At 35.4% G+C, this 26194-nt stretch overlaps 1 protein-coding gene across 5 annotated transcripts in view; it reads right to left on the bottom strand.

The window, feature by feature from the left end:
- Positions 1–7746, bottom strand: part of HGF (hepatocyte growth factor) — a 67089-nt gene extending 59343 nt beyond the window's left edge. For 3 of the 5 annotated variants that reach the window (XM_069461441.1, XM_069461442.1, XM_069461443.1), the window contains exons 1-2: positions 7583–7723; positions 773–938 (exon numbers count right to left, since the gene is read on the bottom strand). In XM_069461441.1, the coding sequence (XP_069317542.1) occupies positions 773–938; positions 7583–7670 (254 nt within the window). In that variant the 5' untranslated portion in view covers positions 7671–7723. Of the gene's footprint in view, positions 1–772; positions 939–7582 lie in introns of all 5 variants that reach the window. The other 2 variants (XM_069461444.1, XM_069461445.1) reach the window with 1 other exon arrangement.
- Positions 7747–26194: the final 18448 nt, after the last annotated feature.

Below are 26194 nucleotides of genomic sequence, written 5' to 3'. Positions count from 1 at the left end.
AGGAAATAAGTGAGGGGAAAGAATGTATATAAAAAAGAACCAGAAAATGCATCTTCTTTTGGCAGTTTGGGAGACTAATCAGATGGAACTGTCACCTTACTGGCCCAAAACTAAAAGTTTTATCATCTGGGATCACTGGCAAAGTAGTAAGGAATTCTTCCCTGTGAGATCACACAGGACTGTCAAAAGATATAAAATGCTCTGTTTGAGTCCCCTCACGCCTCTTCAGATTGCCCTATTAATTTTCACCTGAACCCTCATCATCACTATTCTCTCACTTCTTTTAAACAGCCTCTGCTGCTGACACTGATCCCTCTAGTATTTTTTTATCTAATTCTCTCAACACCTTTTATTTAAATCCCTAAAGATGATGATATAAGTTGCAGTAAATTTTGGCTGTTGCCCAATTTCTATTCTGAAAATTCCTCTTTCAAGATAAAAATAATGTTTACTCTGAATAGAATATTTTAAGAGATATCAAAGTCAATCTAATTTAATTTTAGTTTCTCAAATTCAGTTGTTCATAATATGAGAATACAAAATCCATAACCAAAGCTACTGTGGATTTTATTAATGGAAGGTAGCAGTTTTTGTACTCTCCCTTACTCAAGCCATGTTTCCATAAATTGAGAGCTAAGTCTTCTGCTGTAATGAGTTAAAACTAGACTCAAGCTTAGAATTTTATGGCCAAATCACATTCAATACAAAAAACACCATGATTATAATGTGTACATGCCATAAATTATCCTAAGAACAAAATGAAGTAACTTACTTGCAAGTGAATGGAAGTCCCTTATTCCTAATACATCTATTAGCACACTGGTCTGCAGTGTTCATTTTTTTGGTTTTTATCTTCAGAAATGGGTCTTCTTTGATTAGAGTAGTCTTTGCTGATTTTTTGAATTCATGAAGTGTATTTCTTCTTTTCTTCTGTCCCTCTATTAAATACAAAAAATTAGAAAAAATAACCATGGGAGAAATGCTTTTAGGGATCATAGAGAAAAAATATCTGTAAGGATCATCCACAGAAAATGATTTTATCTGACAACACAGTAGACCTCCAAAGGTTGGGATGAAGTGAGGTGGAGAATAGCTAAGAGCAAGAGAGTAATATTGTAATCAGAGAAAAACAAATAATTTGTCATGTAGAGTCACTCATTTATATTCTTTCAAAGGAAGAAGCTTTTAAAAATTAGGGCAGAGTTCACCCTAAATAAATAAATAACATGATATTCTCCAAACAGCATGAAAATGCCAGAAGCTTATCATGTCATGCTTTATAATTAGATTTTTCATTTCCTTCTACAATTGGTCCTTATGTACATTAAAGTATTAATTAGATAAGCCAATTCAAAGACAGGTGAGAAACCTCTCATTAAAAACTGTGCAGTAGACAAATTCTTCTGACTTGATCTTTAAAGTCTTTCATAGTATTCATATTTTAGCCCTTCTCTTCTCATGTACTGTAGAAATGTTTTTTATGCTTTCGGGCACTATTTCTTGATATCACTGAACTGTTTGTTTTGAGATCAGGCCAAATGCTGTAGATGAAATGTATGTAAAACTTCATCCTTTAATGTGGGAATATCATTTTTCTTCATGAAAGTACAAGGCCCCTAAATAGCATGGAGCCTCCTACTGATAACCTGAAAAACTGAACTAAAACATCCTAAAAGACTTAATTTTATGGATAACTCTAGAGTACCAAGAACTTGTTTCTTTATGCTCAATCTGCCTAAAGTAGCCCTGATCTAACGATGATCACTATTTTTACAATGCTGATCAAGATGTCTAATAGATTGCAGTTATTGTACAATAAGGATGGATGTGCTCATGCTCCTCTGCCTATCAATTCTTTTTGAACATGTTTATAACCAAGGAAGTAATGATACATTCTTTTTTAAGTCTAAGAAACCAAGATACAGGGAAAAATTAATTGACCATTTAGAAGATCTCCGATTGGAAACCCAGCTGCCCAGCTTCAAAACCACTACTCTGAACCACTTCCCATGCCATCTCTATCTAAGAAATGCAAAGATTGCATGTGGAAATACGGCTTTTTCTGAAGATTTGGTTTAGAGGTATCAATAGAAGAAACTTGAATGGCAGAGCAGGAAATACATTCCTGATCTTTGTATACGGTGAAATGTCTCAAAAAGGGAGGGTGAAAAGTTTTGTGCAGAAAATTTGGAAATATGGCTAGCAGAGTAAGTTACCAAAATGGCATCATATTTCAAGTTTGCCAGCAACCACTGGCTCCAATTGGTTTATTAAGCATGCAGATGCCACTCATTAATGTCTATCCTAACCTGAAGTTCACAATAAATAAGAGAAAACCAGAGGTTCTCTAAATTTCTAGTTCTTTATAAAACTTCAAAACACAATCTCCATAAGTACTAATTCCTGTAATGATGCTTTCATTTTTAACTTTTCTTTGCCCTATAAGATAGAATGGCTATGGTACAACACATGTAATTTAAAAGATATTTTAACATGGAAATTAAAACTACCAAATAATCTATCAACATGTTATTTATTGAGTGTGGACCAAATACCTTATATAATGTTGGCAGACAGATGATAATTCTGGTATTTTTAGTGACTTGCCAAATTACTTTAATTACCTGAAATGTTAATATCCAAATTAATCTACAAAATAAAAATTATATTACTTTAAACTAAAAAAGTCATTTAAACTATAATAATTAAGTAAATATTTGGGAATCAATTTGGATAAAAAAATGTGATAAATATGCAAAGTTTTAGTTTTGTTCTTGAAATTTAATCCTTTACTTTCTGGTATAAGAGAAGAAACTTACTCTCCCAAGCAAAGAAGACATAATTCTTTTCAAATTTTGGTTTCTATCATAGAACTATATTAATGGGAAATAAGTTTTTCCATTAAGAATTTCTCTTTCCTTTGACCTTATTATGCTATTCCTTAGGTGCTATGATATGTTTCATAATATAATAATTATCTGATTTCCTATGTAAATCTGAATATTTCTTAGAAATAAACGGTAGTTAATTGATACAAAAAAAATCTGTTAAACTATCTACCAAAATGGAATAATTTTATACATACATTTCTCAAATGAATTCTGTTAACTAAAAATATAGAATTAAAAATGGCCTGGTGTATAATGTATTTATTAGACATGCCTAAGGGTGAGAGAAAAGCATAAAAGTAAATTCAAAAAGTCTAAAAGAAACATTATAATGTATTTTAATAATTATCAAATAGAATCCCTGGTCAATGTTCTGGTTTCTTTTCTCAATGCCATGCAATATTAAGGCAAGCTGTGAAGACTATTCTGGAAAAAAGAGGTCTCTGTGGAATTGTTGGTTGTGTTTAATTCTACACATCCTCAGTTGTCCTATTGAAATGTGTTAATGTGTGGTTGTACCTCATAAAAAACAGTCTACCCTTGCTTGCTGATAAATTTTCCATCCCTACCTTTCATCTAAAGATCAAAAAGCATTTTGAAAAACAAATAAATCTATGATTTCCCTTTACTAGATAATAAATAGAAGTGAAAAGCTTATCTGGGGCTACAAAGCTAATCAAGAACAATCGGAACCAGACACAAGAATTCCCTTCTCACAATTTACTTTTCAAGACATAGAAACTTTCCTTTATAATTCAGTCATTTATACTAGGTCAGTAACTAATTACTCAAAAATATGAAGTTGGAGCTAGTTGTACATCATGTAATCCATGCATCTATGAAATTAATGCCTTATTAAATAAAATAAAAATTCAAAACAGAAGTCATTCAAAAACAGCATCTGAAAATAAAATTCCTTTGCTGAAAATAGTTTCAACTTTCTCTTCCATATGTATTAACAACTGATGCTTGTTTTACTGAAAACAGTTAAAAGCCAAGCTTAATTTGGGAAGAAACTCCAAAATATCTTTGGATCAGATTTTTCCCTACTATTTTTTGTGCGTGACTGTTAGTTGTAGTTTATAAACAAAATATCGAAATGACATCAAAGGGTGAGAGATCACTGCAAATTTGTCATGCTTTCCTGTACTTTAAATTACAACTCCTTTTTCCTCTTCTCCCAGTATGGGAAAACATTCTGGAAGCTATATTTCCTGATGAACCTGAAGTCCCTGTTTTAAAACTGAAATCATTAGGATCCTAGTGAAAACCTACAAACAGAAAGTAGGGTCAAATGTATCAAGGTGCTTGAAGAAAGACACATTTCTCCCTCTGGTCCCTGGGCCTCACACTCATTTCTCTCAGTACCTCATATATTTTCTTCTCTGTGTGGACTAACCATTGACTTCAAAGGAAAATCATTCAAGGAAAGGATTTGCAGGGTGTGGAAAGAAACAGGAGTCTGGTTCCATACATTCTGAGAAACCTACCCACATGATTAGTGATTAACAGTTTGAAGTGGCAAGATGTTAAGATGAAAGTATACAAATAATTAATGGAAGGGAATGGTTAGGACTGGAGATTTTCAACTCTCCAAAGACAAAAATCACAAATAGAAGTCCAAATTTTCATTGTTATTGTCTAAGACTCAGATTTTGCAAATTGACAGTCATCTCCCCTTCTTCAAATGTTGGAATTTGAGAAGCATCATAAATAATCTCTTCCAAGGAGATTTACAAGATGAAGCGATGTTCAATGCGATTTTAGGGACCTCCTTAGATATTTCCCTCCTCTTTCTTTTCAGTTATTGTTCAGGGTTTCATTATTAATAGAAGCCTCATCCAGGTCTCTGCCTTCATTGTCTGTTTGTGTCTACAACTCTCCCTCCACACAGCAACTGAAGCGACCATAGTGAAGTACAACTTCAATCAATGCAAAAACTTTCAGCTGCTGCCCATGATATTCATTATAGAGAATACATGGTTTAGCATGACGTTCACGGCTATCTATTCTACCCTATCTTACTTTTTCAATCACAGGCCATACTTCCCCTCACATACCCAGTACACCCACCCCAAATGGTTGCCTTCAGTTGCTGGGGGAGGTACTTTCTGGGGCATCCATTAGACTTTCTAACCTCTATGCTTTGGGCCACTTGTGTTCCCCTGCTTAGATACCAACAATGCTACTTCCCATCTTTTCATACTCAACTTGTGTACCATATACCCCCAAGCCTGGTTTGATCCTCTACACCACAAATAAACTTTCAACTATAGTATAATAGTATTTCTAACAGAGGATTTTTTTTTCATGTCATTTTCCTAAGCGACTTTTTAAAAGTTTCAGTTGATTTCACTGCTGCTGGCTTCAGTATAAATATAAGGAAAAAAATTTCAAGAACAAAACTAAAACTTTGCATATTTATCACATTTTTTATCCAAATTGATAATTGAGGTCTTTAAGCCTCAGTTTCCTCATGTAAAATGAGTCCATCAATCTTATTAGAATTAAATAAGCTTTACTTTAGAACTTGGTCCATAGCAGTTGCTCAACAAATACAGGTTCCTTTATCATTCGTTAATTTTTATATTCCCCACAGACTCTTGGATACTAGGTGCTCATGTGATGCTTCTTTTATTACAGAGGATTGGATATTTATTTCCAGTGTGAGTGGGAGTGAATAGAGGGTAATTCTAAGTAGACCAACTCCTAGAAGGATGGCTTAGGTCCACTATATTGACTATTTCTTAAGAAACCTTTTAATAAATTGTCTCCATAATGTATTCTATTCATAACTGGTTTTCCACTTATTATAGTATCCACTTCTATTCTAACAATGTGTTATTTTATAATATGTACAATATATACAATACATACAAATATAGAATAAATCAAAAAGTATAACTAAAGGAAATAAGAAAAATAAAAGAAAAACCTCTAAATTTTTACTATTAGATAACATTAAAAAAAGAACAAACTTTCTCTATATGTTCTAAGAGGGCTACCCATGTTTTCCATTTTGGAGGTTATTTAAAAAAAAAAAAAGTATCAAAATAAACTGGCCACCCAAACAAAAGCAGACCCTCTTTTGATGACAATTTTAGAATTATCCACTTCAGGAATTATTCACAGCATATTTGTAATTCCCAACTGGACCCTCCTTGCCTGCCAGCATACTCTTGGGCCGCTTTCTCTCTATGTTCAGGAAACACAGTCATTTCTACATTAGCCAAAGCGAAATATAATTACGAATGTATATCTCCTGCCAAAACTTCATAATGCATGCCAAAAACAAATAGACATTGTCTATGGTTGATCTACTGTTTGGGTTTTCCACACTGTGTTCCCCTTGCATTAGCACAGATGATTTCAGGTAACCATATTCTACTTCAGAACGCAACATTTTAATATTTAAAATGAAAGCCCTCAAAATATGAATCATGATTTCAATTTGTGCACAAAATCCCCTAAACCAGCAATGTCTTCTATAAATTCATTTTTAACATGACACATCTCAAGCATGATAACCTGCTTGATTTGCACTTTTTTTTTTCACCTCTTCAGAAATCTTGCCTAAATGGTTTCAAAGTGACCTTTCCCAAACAGAGTCATTTTCCAAAAGGGCCACTTTGCAAACTAAAAAAAAAAAACAGGTGGGTTGAATAATTTCTCTTATCATTTAGCAAGTCCTTGAAGTTTTTACCCTTGTATTACATCAGAAACTAGATCAGAGATCTGATAAATTTCACATTCAACTTATCTCCAAAGACATAGCCAGTTCTCTGTTTTATATTGTAAAAAGGCCATGTCTACCAATGTGGGCATTTGTTCCATTCTTTTATTCCCCTGTGCCCACCCCTAATGCACCCTGCCGTCTCCCGTTGGCACCCCAGCCACTACTATGATAATACAACCAAATACAGATGTTTCCTCTTGTCCTGATAACAAGAGAAAACTTCCCCAAGCAGCAAATGAGATCTCTAAACTTCCAGTCAATACGAACTTTCAAGCAACTCCTCCTCAACCTACAAATCCAAGGGAGAAAGTAGGAGACTGAGAAGAGCAATCCTGCAGCTTTAATCAAAGTCATGCATTTTGTGTCCCTTGCACTGTAGTTTCACGAGGGCAGACATCCATACCCAGAAAGAATGAGACCTTAGAAAAGAGGCTTTCTCTTTCATTTTTATAACGTGCATATTCCCAGAGTTTAATCTATCTCCTCCAAATGAAAACCTGTATAAAGTCATAATTTGGCCCTGAATGTTGATTGGATGATGTGGAATAGTGGATTATCATGAAAAATTATCCTCTGGAAAAAGATGAGTCCCTGCTGGGCTGACCATCACTCTCCCCTGTTCAGACCAGACCCTTCAGCTTTAAATTTGTCCAAACCAGCAAAGTTCCAGCCGGTGTTAGTACTTCCTACTTCTCCCATAATCCACAACTATTAAGCTAAGTGAGGTGGGGCTGGGTGTTGGGACGCTGGGGGCTGCTGAGAGAATGTTAATTATCATTTTAAATGCTTTTCAAACAGAAAAAGAATGTCAAAAGAAAGCATAATGAGAGGTTTCAGGAACCCATACCACATACTGAGTTAAGGATGCTGGCAAGAGGGTAAAAAGAGTGTGTGAAAAGGGAAAGGAAGGTTAGCAAAAGACTAAATTATAATAATAATGAAAAAGAAGAAAACTAACCTGCATAGGGGATGGCGATGGGAAGCAGAAGGAGATGGAGGAGGACATGCTGCAGCAGCAGGACTGGCAGAAGTTTGGTCACCCACATGGTGCTGCTGGCCGTGCTGGCGGGTCCCACTGGAGGAGATGCCCGGGTGAGAGAATCCTGCGCCGAGTCAGTGCCTAGAAGAGCCAGTCGGCTTTGAGCTGCTTTTTATTGCGATGAGCTAAGTTTGTTGTGTGATTAACTGGAAAGATCTAGGTCTGAACTCCCTCTTACGGTAAGAAACTGTTTAACAACAGCCCTTTACTCTCTTCCAGCCCCCTCCTTTCCTCACTCTCCCCCCAGACACCACCAAACAGATCCCACCCACCCCTTCTCTACCCCCCCGCTTAGGAAAGAAACTTACAAAGAAAAGGTCACCTGGCCTGAGGCCAGCTTCAATTTGGAAGCTGGAGCTCCAGATCCCAGTGGCTCCTATCCGAGTAGGGAAGGGAGAAGCCAGGCTCAGCCCAATAGCTAAATCAAGGCACAGGCAGAGGACCAATTCGCTAAATTTAAACAGGAAAATACATGTGTTTACATATCTATTTGGGAAAAGAGGAAGGGGAAGCAGCATAAGAAGAAAGCAAAAGAGCTGCCTTTCAGCCAAATGTGCCCCAGCTCCTAATCTGTCTAGTTTCACTGCTAGAGCAATCTAGGGATTCAAAGCACTGACAAGGTTCCCCAGGGTTTTAGGAGGAGAGAGGAGGGAGGGAGGAAGGTGAGGGGGAAGAGCGCAGGCAAGGCCAGCCCAGGTAGAAAGAGTTTAGGTAAAGAAAGGGTGTGGTATTGTGGGGCAAACATAAATAAACAAGTAAAACAAAAGCACCCGGATCGTCAGGTGGAAAAACTACCCCTACCCCATGAGCTCTGAGCAGGCAGCTTTTTTCCAGAAGCTATGCTGAAACTCTCCAATCACCACAAATTTACCCAAAGTATACAAAAGAAACTTGTCTGATTTATCTGGTGATACTTTCTCTTAAAACGTCTAAGAGATAGTCATTGTCTACTGCCTGTCCCTAGCAGGTAAATATTCCATGGACTGGATGTCCTAACATAGACACACGTATGTGTACATGCATGTATGCACCTTCTGGGATTAACTTGCACTGGATATCTGTCAAGCCGTTTAAATTCGTGAATAATTAATGTGCCTCTCTTCTCCGGCTCCGTCCGCCTGCACACACCCCCCCAGCCTCCCAAAGTCCAAGTGGAAGGATGAAGAGCTTGCACGGGGAGGATTTATAGGTAGCAAGCCTTTGAGATCATTGCGCAGATCTCTCATTTTATTCAGAGAATGTGTCTGTACACCTCGAGGTGGATGCTCCGATTATTTTAAGCAAGAGCTCGCTTTCTTTCTAATGGATGTTGAAGGATAGCTGCCCCTGTGTTTCTCTGAGATGGCTGTTAAGTAGGAACCAGCATCTCTGTGGACAGAGGAAGGGAAAGTGGGCGGAATGACTCGGGAGCAGTGGGCGGCTGCCAGAATTGCTAGGAGTGGGGCAAAACTGAAGTCATCCACGAACAGCTTTCATTCTTCTTTCTCCAGCTCCCCCATCCCTGCCTTCAGGGGAAAAAAAACCTGCCTAATAAATCCCTGAGGTGGTGGGATTTCTGGAGAAGCTGGGGATTAAGAGAACTCTTTTTGAAGGATCTATTTTATATTACCTTTTCCTTTTGCTAATCCTTCCCTTTTATCATTTTCTCCTTACTTAAAAATCATTTGTCAGCTTCTCTCTGGTGTCCCAGTATCCATTTTACTTTCTTTTTAGTGTCCATTACAGTTCTGGAAAATCTCAATTTCATTTCAGTGTATCTCCTGAACATGACCCTGAATTGCTCCATTGCATCTCTTGTGCTTTGTTAGGGTGTAGGGGCTCAGAAAATGATACCCCAAAAGGAAAGCTTTAGAAGCAGCTCTCTCTGACTTTCTCTTGCCCTCCTGTCTAGGGGCTCTTATTCCTCCCCCACCCCCAGTCGCTGGCCATAGAAACTAGAATCCCTCTTCCCAAAGGGGGTTCCTAGAAGCCAGAACCCCTTTCCTCCAAAGCCAGCCATAAAACCTAAAAATATTACTCTAACTTTCCCCTATGCCTTTCTGTGTAAAAACTAGCCATAAAGAAATTATCTGACCTTGTGTGATGATAGGTCGTAAGACCCCCATTCCAGAGAGGGTTCTGCCCTATACCCAGAAGGAAGGAATGCTGCACAGAGAGTCCAAGAGCAACCTAACCAGACTCCCTACTCAGTCTATGAGCATTAGATCATACCCTTTTGTCCAATTATATTTCTACATGACTGTCCATTCCTTATTGAACCTAAGCATAAAAATGGGCCATTTCCCTTGTATCTTTGGGTCTTCATTCTGACGGCTCCCGTGTCACGTAAAACTACGATCAAATACATTTGTATGCCTCTTCTCTTATTAATCTGCCTCTTGTCAATGATTTTCAGTGAACGTTCAGAGGGCAATGGCAAAGTTTTCCCTTGGCCCCAACTAGGGATTAAAGGTGTTTTAAAAGAAGCTAGATTTTTCTGTAAGTAAATTCTTGTAGGTAAAGAATGAAAGAGAACAGTCTTTCTATTTATTTTTTCTCTCTCTCAGAGAAAGTGGAGTGAGGACTGTAAGCATAGGTATTGTTACAAGTTTGAAGGAAAATCAGAATGGGATAAGGAATTCAGAACAACATAAGAAAATTGAATTTATTTATTAGGTCACACATTTTCACAATCTTTTGAATTATCACATTAAATGTGGTAAATACAACTTAAGCCTATTTAATATTATGTATTTATATTTCTTTTTGACAGAGTTGATTTGGTTTCTCTTTATTGAAATTATAGATAATATGCATTGAGCTTTTAGTGTATCCTAAGCATCATGTTAAGAACGCTTAAAAATTGTCTTATTTAATCCTTACAATAAGCTTAAGAAAGAATTGTTACAATTCCTATTTTATAGTCCAGGAAATTTGAGTAAATTATTTTTATTCCTAAATAACTTGTCCAAGATCCCACAGTAATATTCAAGTGTGAGCTTCAAACAGATTAGTCTGTTTATCATCCCAAAGGATGGGGTAAATTTCTTTAAACCCCAGGAGGAGATGAATCGTGTTCAAAATTATAATAGCCAAAATTAGTCTAAAACTGGACATGTAGAATATACTCAAAAATGTTTACAAAATAGGCCAATATATAAAGAATTTTAAATCTCCCAAAACTATAATGAAATATCCAAATGAAATGAATTATTAATTATGCCATTAATTTACTGTGTTTCAATAGCACACTCTGTTTTTTCTAAATCATAACAATGTTTTCCCCATACCCTGCTAATTACCTTCATACAGGAATACCTCATTATATTGCACTTTGCTTTATTGTGCTTCACAGATACTGTGTTTGTGGCAACCCTGGATTAAGAAAGTCTATTGGTGCCATTTTTTAAATAGCATGTTCTTAAAGTATCTCATTTTGGTAATTCTCATAATATTTCAAACTTTTTAATTATTATTTTATCTGTTATAGTGATCTGTGATCAGTGATCTTTGATGTTACTATTGTAATTGTTTTGAGGTGCCACAAACCACACCCCAAACTTAATCCATGAATGTGTGTGTTCTGATTACTTCACTGACTGGCTGTTCCCTCATCTCTCTCATTTTCCTGGGGCCTCCCTATTCTCTGAGTCAGGAAAATATATTAAAATCAGGCCAACTGATAGCCCTCCAATGGCCTCTAAGTGTTCAAGTGAAAGGAAGAGTTGCATGTTTTTCAATTTAAATTGGAAGCTAGGAATGAATGATTAAGCTTAGCGAAAAAAGGCACATTTAAAGCCGAAAAAAGGCACATTCAAAGCCGAACAGGCTGAAAGCTAGGCCCCTTGTGCCAAACAGTTAGCCAAGCTGGGAATGCAAAGGAAAAGTTTTCGAAGGAAATTATAAGTGCTATTCCAGTGAACACACAAATGATAAGGAAGCAAAACAGCCTTATTGCTGATATGGAGAAAGCTCAAGTGGTCTGGAAGGAAGATCAAACCAGCCGCAACATTCCCTCAAGCCAAAACCTAATCCAGAGCAAGGCCCTCAACATGGAGGCAAGACCCTTCATCAGCAAAAGATTATGGCTCACTGAAAGCTCAGATGAGCGTTAACATTTTTTAGAAATAAAGTATTTTTAAATTAATGTATGTACATTGTTTTTTAGTATATAATACTATTGTACATGTAATGGACTGCAGTGTAGTGTAAACATAACTTTTATATGCACTGGGAAACCAAAAAATTTGTGTAACACACTTTATTGAGAGACTCGTTTTATTGTGGTAGTCTGGAACGAAATCCACGATATCTCCGAGGTCTGCCTGTACTTCTTAAATGTTGATTAAACAGTTTGTATAAATCCCCCAAAAGATATGTTTGAAAAGTTTTTGATAAAGAATCTTACAAAGAGAATACTTAAATGCTACAATTTATGTATTTACTTAAATACTAGATGGATACTCACTGTCATATAATTTCATTTTAAATCTTTCCTATGATTAAGGTCTCTAGTATCCCATGTAAACTAGATGGATTGAATGGAAAATTGTACTTTATTGTACTTTTTAAAAGGCTGCCCTTGCTTAAACACACACACACACACACACACACACACACACACAAATATCTTGTCTTCCAAAGCACATGTTTCCCAACCACAAGTGATGTTTATAAAATTGTACATTGGGAATAAGCTGGTCTGACCTTGTGATCTGCAGACCACTAATGAGTTTTTGTGCTTTTGGACTGGTCATTTCATTTATTAAATGCCTGGCACATACCAGGTTCCTTTCTGTTTGCTGCTAATGCTCCTATAGGCTCTGTTTAGTCATATGCCTGGTTTCAGATCCCAGCTGAGTCACTTACTAAATCCATTACTAATTGAGAATGGTAATTAGTTTCCCTAATACTTCAGTTTCCCTACCACCAAAATGGGATTCTGTGTGCCTGGTACTGTGCTAAACACTTTATGCGTATTATCTTGTTTACTCTGCCCTCTTCCCCCAGAAAAAAAAGAAGTATGTATATCTGAGGTACATATCTGATTTACAGATAAGGAAATCAAGATGGAGAGATGATAAGTAACTTAGTTTAGGTTAAACTGTTAATAAAGTATGATTCTAAGCCATTGGCTTTCCAGATATCCAGACACTGCTATCAAACACTATGCCACATTGAAAGAGATCCAGATTAAGAGATATCCAACATTCCTTCCAGCTTTAAAATTTGATTATTCTACTTATCTAAATTCTACAGTGGTCACCATACTTCTATACAATTCTTACCTTCCACATCTAATACGGAAGCACATGTGTAACCTTTGATATAGCTTACCTTTCCTACATAACCATATCTTCTCATTCTTTATCTCTTTGTTGGTCTACTCTCTGAGTGGTCATTTTTCATCTATACGCCTCACCACTGAATAATTTGTATTGACTACCCTTGATGTAGGAAATATTACACAAGTCAGAGTTTGAATCAGAAAACATTATTAAACACATGAAGTAAAAATTAAAAAATATATGATGTAAGCAGGTATGATGACATATGTATTTGTAAAATTATTGAAAAGTAGGTACAATGTCCATGCAGAGACCTGGACCAATGTTGTGCAATGTGGCAGCTGTAAACCATTTATAGTTATGTAAATCCAAAATTAAATTAATTAAAATTTAGACTTAACTTCCTCTGTTGTGCTCAGTAGCCACACTCGTATGGTTGGTGGCTCCACAGTGGAAAATGCAGATATAGACTGCTTTCATCATTGTAGAAAGTTCTATTAGATAATGTTGCTATAGTCTAAGATAATCGATTGGTGTAAATATTATCTAAATGTGATTATGGCTCACCTAGAGAAGCAAAGCATGATAATGACTGTTCAAGTTGTAGTAAAAAGAGATTCTATGAAGTAATCTGTATGTTGGTAGCACTTTAGGTTGAAACCCCCTACTTGCTTTCTACCAGTATTTTATAGAGTATGAGCAAGGATAACAAGTCTTTGATTACTTTGTCTTTTGAGCATAAGTAACAATGACAGAAGATAGCTCATTGTTTGGAGGGTATGTCAAGAAAATACTACAGACACAAGCCCAGAAAAACATGGTTATGAGAAAAATGCTTTTAAATAGCTATTTTTAACAAAATACCTGTCTGTAAGGAACGTGACGCAATCCACACAGTCAAGTATAGATTCCTTGGGAATGTGGCAAAGTGTTTGTCTATTACATAATAAAAATGGCCTAATTAAAAGCAACTGACAAGACTTTAGGACATATTATAGACATAATGTAAAAATATTTTTTATTATTAATTCAATATTGATTAGCCACTATATGGACTCTAATGGTTACTTTATCAAATCATAGGCTCAGCCACTCACCCATGACTTTTGCCACACTCCCAGGAAATCTGTTGCAGAATTTGTGGTGAGACCACAAAGCAACATCCAGGAAAATGACAGTAACAGTTAAAGTACATCATCACAGGGTAGGAATTGTCATGTGTATAAAAATAGCAGGGTTATTTCTTCTCTAGAAGTATGCCATATATACTTATGCAGAAATCATTCTTTTCATGTAGTTCACTATGTCTATAAAGTAATAGCCTGGTGCATATTAAAAAAATTCTTCTCAAACAAAAAGGATAGTCCTGACTTGAGCTGTGCTTTGCCTTTGGGGAGTAAAGAGAAGATAGGCATTGAGAACACCAGGAAATCTGAGCTAAAACTAAACTCTGATGCTGCATTTTCAGTTTTCTTTTCTGAGACGCGAGGGGCCATTTTCTGGAGCCAGGGGGCCTAGTTAACTAACACTCATCACCTTGGGCTTAGAGGCCAGCTTTTATGTATTTCCAGGTGTTGGCTGCTTTGTTAAATCTGGAGTGCCCTCAAACTTATAAAGCCTAAGCACTCCACACCTGGTATGTTGGACACTGGCATATTAGGAAAATGCATGAATTTGGAGAATCTATTTCTTTTTTCTCAGTTTAGGATCCAAAGATGATAAAATCATTAGTGTAAGAAAACTGAAATATTCACAATAAGGGACTTTTCAAAGTAACTGTTTAATCCATTTATGTTGCATCTTAAAAGCCACGTAATAAAATTGAGGTTCCTCTTTTACTATATGTACATGTTGCATGTTTATTGTGGTCTTGGGGATAACTGAGAGCAATTCCTATGACCAGATGGCACTCAGTACCAGGAATTACATTTCAATCCTGGGAGGAAAAGGCTCCACCTGGTGGAGCACTGGTTTTTTTCCGGGGGGGGGGGGGCGGGGGGAGGCGGGGCGTGGAGGGGGTGTTTCTTTATAATGTACTATACTGTACACAGCTTATCTGGTGTATTGGTCCTACATCTGAATTACTTAAAGAGCTATTTAACTAATGCTATGACAACATGGCCCCATATGATATGCTAATCTCGGTAAATTCTTAAAACGGCTGAATTTATATCTAGCTTATGCTTAATTAGGTAGCATGGTTTAGGTTTTTTAAGAAGCTTACACTTACAACATTCCCAATTTGTGAGCCTGGGAATCTTTATTCTAAATGGTAGAGTCCGTGACACAGATTTCTTACCTCTGTCAAGTTTGTATTTGTAGCCACTGGACTCCTGGAGACTTCATAGAGCTATGGGACTATCGAATCCACCAGAAGCATCCCTTTTCTCTAGTCATGGAGTACTGCATATGAAGAGGCAAATTCGTAGCTCCTGAAACTGTCTATATTTTTTAATTATTTAACCTCTATTTATATGCTTTTATAGTTCACAATACTATTATGGGGATATAGCAAAATGGAAAATGCCAAATGTAAAGGACAGATGAAGTACGCTGCTCGATGCTTTAATCTAATCATGAATGAAGGGAGATAAATAGCTCTAGAATGAGCCTGGTGTTCTCATGCTGCAAGTCTCAAACAGAATTATGCCTCATATGTTGACTAGGTAATGACATTTAGAACACCCACTATGGAGAACACCAGATAATAGCTATCCTTAAACTTGTTTTGTACTTTGCCCTGATAACAGAGAAAACGTTCATGTAGTTTTCTGAGTCTCTTTTGCATGGTTAATTTATTTTCTTTTTTTCATATGAATAAAAAAAGTTGCAGTCTTCTCTCATAAGATTTAAGTGAGTAAAATATCCTTTTAGGCTATCTCTGTCCAGCCCCCAAATAATATATTTATCCTAGCATTTTTTACATTTAAGGTGTACTAATATTTTTTCCTTCTCTACCAACTTCTTAGATCTCCAAAGCACTATTACAAATCATTCAGCGTTGTTCTACATGTTACTTATCAGAAGAAAACCTTGTGTCTTGTTCAATTTTTAATTCTGGATTTCTGTATAATAAACAGCTTGAATACCCTACTAATTAACATTTCTTGTTATGGATTTATTTCCTTCCTAATGTACACAATGAGATAGCACGAAGTCCAGACCAGCTGGTTTAAGTCTTAATTTGTAACTGAGAAAACCTGAACAAATTAATGCACTGTACTCATCTGTAAGATGATTATAATAAGGGTTGTGGCAGTTATTTGTAATTATATTTATTGTATATTAATTATAGTGATGATTGCAGAATAAACATACAAAGCAAAGGGGGCATATTTAGGAACATAATACATTTGTAGTTATTCTTGTTGATACTGAAACATTTAAGATATTCTTTTGGTCATTCAATATTTTAAACAGAAAATACCTAAATTAAAATGCACAGTGAAGACATGATCTTGACATAATGATATTAGGAAAGCTCTTAGTGTTTAATAGTTATTTAATACAAAATGTCTGTTAATATTTTATAATAAATTTTAAGTAAAACTAAAAATGAATTTAAGCTTTCCATATGCCTCTATTCACTAATGCAAGGATGCAAGAAAGCCACACAGAATTCCATGTTATAAATATTGCTAGTGAAAAAATTATATATAAGTAAAATAATTTAATATTTTAAAATGTAAAAGGTTTTGGGTATGCTAAACTTTTCGTTGGCATCTTGCCTAAATATCATCAAAATAATTGTCTTGAAGTTACTGAAGGGAAATATAGCATCCAGAAACTAACAGCATTTGTGTTTTGTTCCATTAAATCAGTACAAAGAGATTAAATACCAACATATTTTACCCAAAAGATCCTTATGGACTCAATTCTCAAGGCTAAAATGTTAACTGAATTTTCCTATTTCAAAAGAACTCAAGCTAGCCACTTATTAAACTCTAGCCTATAGAGTTAGAGCCTATAGCAGTGTCTGCAATGTCTTAGTGATGACCAAAAAGTATTTAGACTCTGAGTAGGCTTTAATAGATTTAACTAATATATTCGAAGTGTTTGCTGTTTGTATTCAAATAGCATTACAAGATAATAACAATTTACCATTACTTTTATTCACACAGATACACATATACACATATGTATATACATACCTACACACACACACACACACACACACACCCCCACACACAAATGTGTGGAAGTAAAATCTGTTCATCAAAACCACCGTAAATTATTCTAAGCCAGTTTACCATTTAGTAGACTGCTAGATTTTTAAGTGACCCAAGATCTGTCAATTTACAAAAGAAAAAATTGAAACTGAGAGCAGAGTTCTACTTCCAGAACTCTCAGAGATCACCATTCTCTGACACACATCTTTATACACAGATTTAAGACAAAACCCAAGATCCCTGTCCCTTGGCACTGTAGTGAGATTGCATTCAACTCTAATAAATACTATTCTAGGTAGTATATGATTTGTAATAGCAAGATTTAGGAGTTCTATTAACATATTGACATTAAAATTTATTTTTCATAATTATAACAATATTCAATAATAGATTTATAAACATATATTTATAAGGTGTTTTTTAAACATTTTTTTACAGACAGGTCTTGCTACGTCACCCAGGCTGGGGTGCAGTGGCTATTCACAGACACGACCATGGCACACTACAGCCTCAAACTCCTGGGCTCAAGTGGTGCTCCTGCTTCAGCCTCCTGAGTAGCTGGGACTACAGGCATGCACCAAATTGCCCAGCAGCTTATAAATTCTAAATTGAAATCTTTAAATCTTTTGACTTGAAATAATTAGATATTGTTGTAGCCAAAGCCAAGTCATGTAGATTTATGTACAAGTGATGTCTATTTTCATAAACCTAAAAACACTTTTATCTTTATTGTTTTATACATCTTTCTACTTATACATTGATTCAAAACATTTATGGAGCACTCTCTAAGTGTTAAAAATACCACAGTGATTTTATATGTTGTAGTAGGCAGAATCAAAGATGTCCAGGTCCTAATCCCCGGAACCTATGATTACCATGAGTTTCATAGCAAAAGGGACTTTGCTTATGTGATTAAGGTTAAGAACTTTGAGACAGGAGATTATTTTACGTTATCCAAGTATGTCCATCACATGCGTCCTATAAATCGGAGAACCATTCCTGGCTAGATTCAGGTTGAGCTGTGAGTACTGAAAAAGGGTCAGAGAAGCACAAAATTGCCAACTTTCAAGATGGAGAAAGGGACCAAAAGCTAAGAAATACAAGCAGCCTCTAGAAACTGAAAAAGGCAAGGGAACAGATTGTCCCCTAGAGCCTCCAGAAATGAACATAGTTCTGCTGTCACCTTGATTTTATCCCAGCAAGACTCATGTTAGACTTCAGATATATTTTAATACATTAACAATGATAATATGATTGTGTTACTTTACGCCACCAAGTTTGTAGTAATTTGTTACACCAGCAATAAATACCTAATACATATGTATGTCTTACTTTTCTGAATACTTTATAAATTCTTTAAAGGTATTTGTTAATTCTTAAATTTCATTGTATCTTTCCAAATTACCTATTTCTATGCCTAGCATTTCATAAATATTAAAAGAAGGCTTGATTGAATGATTGATATAAGGAAGTTTTCTGTTGAGTTTTTTTAAGACACTATTTGTACTGAATAGGTTATAATGGCAATCCTAACCTCAGAGTGGTTTCTGCCTTGCCCTGTGCTCTTTCAGAGAAACATTTTGCAATGTGCTGTTTATTCAAGTAATCAGGAGAAAGCACAAAAATTACACTTGACTTTGCAGGAAGATTAGCAAACAATAGTGCTGTTTTGAAAGACACAGATCTGTATCTTTGAAAAGGGAAGTTGCAAAACTGTCTTTTCCTTTATCTATTCAGATTCCTTAGGAAGGAGGATTTTACAACTAGTATTATCCTTGTTGGAGACTCTTTTATTTGTCTGGCAATCCTCCAGTCCAAGTTTATCTGATACCCTAAGGCTTCCCGGAGCCTCCTCTGGGGTGTAGATCCAAAGTTTTTGTGCAAAATGTAACTGAAAAATTGATGTAGCAGTGCAAAAATATTGCCAAATAATTTATTTAAAAGGAGCAGAAAAAATGGTTATAGGAATTGCACAAAGTTTGTCAAACAGATGGTTTTTGCTAAAAATCCTGGCCACATCCTCTAGAACCTGTGGGTGTAAAGTGGGCAATTGAAAGTATTTTTATTCTCCCCCTCCTTACCTTATTGGCCCATTTACTATGGCTTGGATGACTGTTGTATTTACACATCTTATTACATACATAAATCATATGTTAAAACCTACTCCAATTCTTGCACCTGCCGGGAAATGACATTAATAATCATTGAGTGCCCAATGTACTAATAGATATGAGGTCATTCAAAGAAATAGTAGACACATTCCCCATCCAAAGAAGGAATTATCTTCTACCAACAAGCCTAACAATAATAATCTGAGTAGAGCCACTAGAGATTTTATATAATATATGTATTTAAAATTATTTTGGGTATTTTTAAATTTAAGTTTGTGTTTCTATTCTTGGTATTACATTTCTAATTTTTTTTTTTTTAACTAAGTAGAACCCAGTTTATTTCTCTTCCTTTCTTCCTCGGTTATCCTAGTGTTTGGTGACCAAAACACTAGTATATGGCAAATCTAACATTAGAGCCCAAACATTCTGCTTCTGAAGGCTATGCAATTAACCTCTGGAAAAAAAGAAAAAAAATATGGCAGAGCAGTCTAGAGACAAAAGATAGGGGTTTTCCTCCAATTTGAACTTGAATTAAATGTTGGAAAATAGGGAGAAATTTATCCATTATTAATAAAACTGACTTTGTTGCGTCGGTGGCAGCATGGATAAGTCAGCTGTCTCTGTTATTACTCAGGACTACCCTATTCTGCACATACATCTGTCTATATTATGTTCTATCTTTTTCTGAACGCTATTAATGGTTACAAGTATTTTGGATATTGAAATAAATCATTAAATCTATTATAGAATCTTAGTTTACCCATAGTTGCTAACACCTTCAACTAGTAGTTACTTATCCTCTCTTGTTTCTTCAAAGACAGGACATTCCACCATCATTTTAGGCAGTTCTTTCTATTTATTGAGCCATTGTACTGTTAGAAAATTCTCCTTCACATTGATTTGAAATCTACCACCTTATAACTTTCATGTACTTGGTTGTGATTCTGCCTCCCAGAGCCAAAGAAAATAAGGCTACTCTCTCTCAAATACATAAATATGTGTACTGCTTCACAGGGTGCACCCACTCCAGTCCTTTCAACTACTCATTCGCAACTCTTACTTGTATTCAAATGCTCTTTTCAACCACCAGGTCCATAGGAGAATAGAACACCATAAACATGATCCAATCCACACAAAGTGCAGCTCTGTTTATCTCTATTTGTAAACTAAAAATACAAGAGATATCACTTGGATTCAATTTGTATAATGTAAAACCTACCATCTATTGACAGGCTATTATATATCCAAAACTTAGAAAGAACTTTATGTAACACCATATCATTTAATCCTCTTAACAACCCCCCGAGGTGGGTACTGTGAGAAGCACAGCATACTATTTCTAGCCAGATGCAATTTTTCTTTCTCCACATTTTGTTCACTGTGGTCTCTCAGTGCCCACTCAGTATCACTTCTTCAGGCAGCCTTGTGAAACTTTTCTTACATACTTTGTGGATATTTAGGAACAATAAAATATAAAATGTACATAAATATATTTTATAGCAGTATTAAAATGATGTAGTAAAACCATTCCCACATAATAAATCCTCATAAATGCAGTAATTTTGAAGTGTTATTTTCCCATGTGATCCGTTCTTTAACTGATGCTTATAAGGTTATGTCAGCTCATATATTTACATATGATTTGATTATATAATATTAACAGGTAAACATTTGGTCATAGGATTTTTAGCTGTTTTTCAAAACTGAAATTCACAGTAATTAGGAAAAAAAATGCATGTCATCAAGAGAAAGTTGTTTGGAATATGAAAATAAAAAATACTATAACAAAAGTATCCATAAATCACAAAGAAAGCCTTTGAAACATTTATCTAAATTTAAAACCAGAGATCATTGTTTTTCAATTGGAATAAAATTTAATTATAATACCATTAGGATCAAGAATAACTGTCCAATAATGTGTTTTAAATTAACTAAATGACACCTTACACTCTTTTCATATCTACTCCAGGAAGCCCTGATTTTTATAGTTCACAAAAATATAAACAGACTTGTCAGACCTCACTAAATTTATTAAGATTTGGCAGACTGCCTACGTAAAAAAAAAAAAAGAAAGAAAGAAAGAAAGAAAGAAAAAAAAAAGAAATTATGCTTCAGAAGGAAGTTTAAAATGAATAAGAAAAATAACCTTGTGAAGTCAACCAGCAGAGCAAAGCAGGTTAAAGCTAACTGGTGAAATAATGAGTTCCTTTAGTATCTATCTATTATATATTTACCATTCCATTTTTCTTTAACAAAGTTCTAAAACAGATTTGCTGCAGCCTGAGCTCTGTTCATTCTGGCCAATAAAATCCAGCTTTCACTGAGGTAAATCTGTGTCATGAAAATGAGGGAGAAAGATGAAAAGCATATTAACGAGGTGATGCTGTCACCTACAGGGATGCCTTAAATTTGTTTTCACCTGTGTCTTCAGTTTATGTGGTGCTTAGTAAATCAGCCCCGTATTATGTTGGTTTAACCAACATTAGGCATAAAACCTTGGACTGTGGCTACCTAAAAATAAATAATAAAATAATAAACAATAAGTTTTCCATAATCTTTATAGAAACAAAATGAACTTAAATCACCAGGCTTTAATTTCCTTATTTCATATGTTGTGATTAGCACTTTATTTAACCTTAAGAAATTAAGGCAATATTAATGAAAAATGAGTGTGCACATACAAATATGTAGTCAAGATATGTGCAGAGGAATTACAAATAATAAATTTACAAATATATCTTAAAATAATTAATAGTTTACTGTCATTAAAGAGTCATCTTCCAAAACTATTTGCTTCTACTTACAAAGATTTTAATAACTATTCATTAAGAATTTCTAACATGGTAACATGGGAAATTTCTTAAAATTTAATAACAATATATTTGGTTTAAGAATGAAAAATAATTTTTTAAAATAGAATGCAATTTGTCCCAGAGGTTTACTAACATGGTACATCTGCTGAGTTCATGATTAACCTAATTTTCTGCTACTGTGATTAAAAATGTGTACAGGATCCAGTCCCAAAAATAGAGGATACAAATTTTCCAGGTGTATCTAAAATTTAAACTGTTTGTTGCTAATGACAGAAAGGAAAATGACTTCTGAAAACAACACAGTTGTTTTATAAATTCCTTATTTTACTTTAGTTCTTGCAACAAAAACAGAGAAGTCAACTTCTTTGCCTTCCGTTGAATAAAACATAATGACAAAATACAACCGTCGAACTCAAACAAATTTAGAGACTAAGCTATTAAGCGCCATTTACCCCCAAGACTTATAGATTGTTTCACTAAAATTAAATTTAAATGATAATAATTAAAATATAATTCTAATTTTCATCCAAGAGAAATATTGTTTTCATTCTTACTAATCTTTTCCAGCTATTGAACTTCCTATTGTTATTACATATTTATTGTACTATATAAATTTGATATAAAAAGACACATGCAAATTTTTATTTAAGATATCACTATAGAAAAATTTCAAGGATGTCTGGGGCCAAAAGCGAGAATGTTTTACTGTAATTTTTTAACTTGTTACTTGTTTTTGAATGAGACTAAAAGTATAATTAATAAGTTAGCATCTAAGTTGGACATACATATTTTTATTATCTCTGAAATTAATTGGTAAATGACAATTTTTTTATCTTATCCCACTAATATTCACCATGAAGCAGCTTTTTCACTAGATTTCCTTAATAATATCATACCTTTACTATGTGCTTTTATTTTTCTCTTTCACTGGATCAATTTTGTCCCCATACACCATCTTTGGCTACTCTCCAGATGTCATTGCTTCATTGTATTCTTGTACCTAAACACTCTCCCTCAGAAGACTGCTTTATTGTCATGGCAAAGCCTCTTAATGAAAATAATATGTTTCATTAAATTAAGATTCCTCAGTATTTAACTAAGAGACCCATGTATATTTCAGTATCATCCCTTCTTTCCCACTTTTTTCTCTGTAAGAATTCACTGAGTGCCTATTTTCTGCCAATAATAGTTCTAAGTTGTAAAGATACACTGGTGAACAAGATAGGCAAAGGTCCCTGGTCACGTGGAGATGGTATTTTTCTGAGAAGAGGCAGCAAACAAGTAAATAAATAATGACACAGATTATTTCAGATAATAAGAAGTACTACGAAGAATGTAAAACCCAGTGATGTGTTAGAGTGGTGGGGCAGGGAGGGATGGAAAATGTAGATTGGACTAGGAAACACTAAGTGGGAGAGATGACAAGGGAGCTAAGACCAGAATGTCAAAAGAAGACAGTTTCGGAAAAATCTGGGACAAGAAATTCCAGACAGAGGGAACTGCAAGCATGATTTGAAAGCTGTCTATCCCGAATGAACCTGTCTCTGGGCCAGCCCTCTCAATTATCTTCAGTCCCTTTGGTCATGTCCAATAAATATTTGAATGTCAACTCAGAGTGAGTTTAATAAACCATTATACTAACTTCCTCTTTTAACTTGCTAACCCTTTTAACTTTAAAATGTTTTTGGTGACATTATCATTTTTCAAATCACCAGGTTCAGAATCTTAAATTAGCTGAGACATATACACGTCCTTCCTTTTCGTGAAGAATCACCCAATATTTTTTGAGATGCTCTCCTGCCTCTTTCTTCTTACTTCCCTAGATGTGTCAACTGGGCCAATTACATCACTTCCTTAAAACAGTTCCGCATCTGTCAAACAGAGGTAATACTTCTAGTGGTTACATACTGCTCCTGAAAATTAAACGGGTTTTGAAAAATGGTACATAGATTTAAAATTTGCCCCGCCTGTTATTAGCTGTGGCTTCTGGATAGTGGTAACCTATTTGAATTTCATTTTCCTTCCATTATAAAAAATAATCCATAAAATAAAATGATGTACTTGCTTCACAAGACTTTTGTAAAGTATAAGGAAGATATCACACAAAACGAACCTAAGTATTTAATATTAACTAACCTTCCTTGTACTTTGATTATAAAACTAAAGGAATTAATGTAAGGAAAACACTTTACTTATGATGTGAAATATTTTGTCAGATGTTTTCCTGATTTTCTATTTCTTATACTCCCAATATCAACACGTGATCTAAATTCTCAATTCTTCCTGCTTGAAATTTTCTCCAATTTTTTGATACAGCTATGATCTGAATGTTTATGTCTCCCAAAAATTTATATATTGAAATCCTAACCCCCAAGGTGATGAAATTATGAGACGGAGGTTTGGGGAAGGTGATTCCGTCATGAGGGCAGAGCCCTTAAAATGGGATTAGTGCCCTTGTAGAAGAGACCCCATAGAGATCCTTCCCCCTATCCACCATGTGAGCACACAGCTAGACAGTGCCCTCTGTGAACCAGAGAGCTGGCCCTCGCTAGACAAAATCTGCCAGCACTTTGATCTTGGACTTCTAAGCCTCTGGATGTGAGAGAAATACATTTCTGTTTGTAAGCAACCCAATTTATGGTATTTTACTATAGCAATCCTAATGGGCTAATTCAGATGCTACATGAAGAATTCATAATTCTTATGCCTTTAGTTCTCTCATGTCAAGCACATTGAAATTGGGGCATCAGAGCTTGGAGTCTGCAGATTTTGCCTAGAATAGATCACAGGAAACGGAAACTGTCATTGAGAACAGAGTTTTGGCAGTTCAGCTATCATTTGATTCTTGCCCTGCCACAAATGGTCCCTTGGGAATGAATGCCTAAACCCAGTGTAAGGTAGAAAGAGAATTCCAATCACTCTACACTGGAAGGAGATCCTTCTCCATTAAACTGTGATCTCCTGGAGGTCAAAGCCAGGTCTCATTTACTTCGTATCGCCAGTGCCTACCACAGTTCTGGAATATGGTAGGTGCTTGATAAAATGTGTATTTTTATTTTCACACGATGCTGATATGGTCTTGAGTAAATTTTCAAATAAGAGAGGAGTATCACTAAATATGAAACCATACAGTTTTCATGATTGAGTTTCTAAGGGTGCAGAGGTTCACATGCAGAAATCTGTGACCCCTGGCTTTGTGTTGCTTGAATGACTGGTTATTTTGAAAGGATTGCAATCGCTGAGCCAATTGGAGAGCAGTCCTCAGCCCAGTCCTGTATACCCCACACTACCCATGATCAGGAGTCTGGCTGCTCTCCCAGAAGACCTTGCCAACAGAATAACTGTAATATCATGGAGCAGGTCAAAGCCCTCACAGATCAAGAGAGAATCTTGAAGCTATCATTCCCTGCAATGGAAGTTCCAGCAAAGAGGAGCTTTTGCTGTGGTTGCTTTATTTGTTTTGGGTTGTTTTTGCTTTTGCTCTTTTTGTTTTGTTTTGTTTTGTTTTTAACCAAGTTCAAGGCCAGAGAAGTGTATCACCCTTAAAGTAACCCCAGCACTTCATGCCAGAGGAATTTCTGACAAAATGAATGGTTTCAAATGCAACAGCCTGCTAACCAAGTTCCCAGCTTGCACTCTCCCTGGAATCTGCAGTCTTGGATTAACTCTCACCAAAAAACCCCTAATTCTGATGCCTCTGCCATCTCTATTGTCTGCTCCAATCCTATAAACTTTCTAGGTAGGGTAAGCTAATTTGGACTAGATGTGTAGTCATACTTAAAATCATTTTGTTCTATTTCTCCCAAATACATATTTAAAAGAATGTAAGGAGAAAGTAGCTAAGCCTCTTTAAAAACCGAAATTCAAAACACAGCAAAAGAAACACAGGAAGTTTTACTGAGTAACTGAAGTGATTACATGCAAAGCACTTTCCCATAATCAGTGAGTTTCAAAGGAGGGTAGAGGGTGATTGACATTGTTGGCCACCCTTGAAACTACATCCTGATTGGAGAAAGTAATTACAAGCAAGGAGAAAGAGACCCAGTACTCTGTATCTCTTTTATTTTTAGATTTAATCTGGGACAAGAAAGATTATAGTAGAAAATAAAATTTAGGGAGATTAGAAACCTCATTCTCGGGGAAGAAGAAAGCAGTTCCTACTGTACCAACC

This window comes from Eulemur rufifrons, chromosome 29, assembly GCF_041146395.1.
Source record: "Eulemur rufifrons isolate Redbay chromosome 29, OSU_ERuf_1, whole genome shotgun sequence".
NCBI classification, from domain to species: Eukaryota; Metazoa; Chordata; class Mammalia; order Primates; family Lemuridae; genus Eulemur; species Eulemur rufifrons.
Note: the sequence above shows the minus strand (reverse complement) of the source record. Positions and strands in the feature narration are given on the sequence as shown.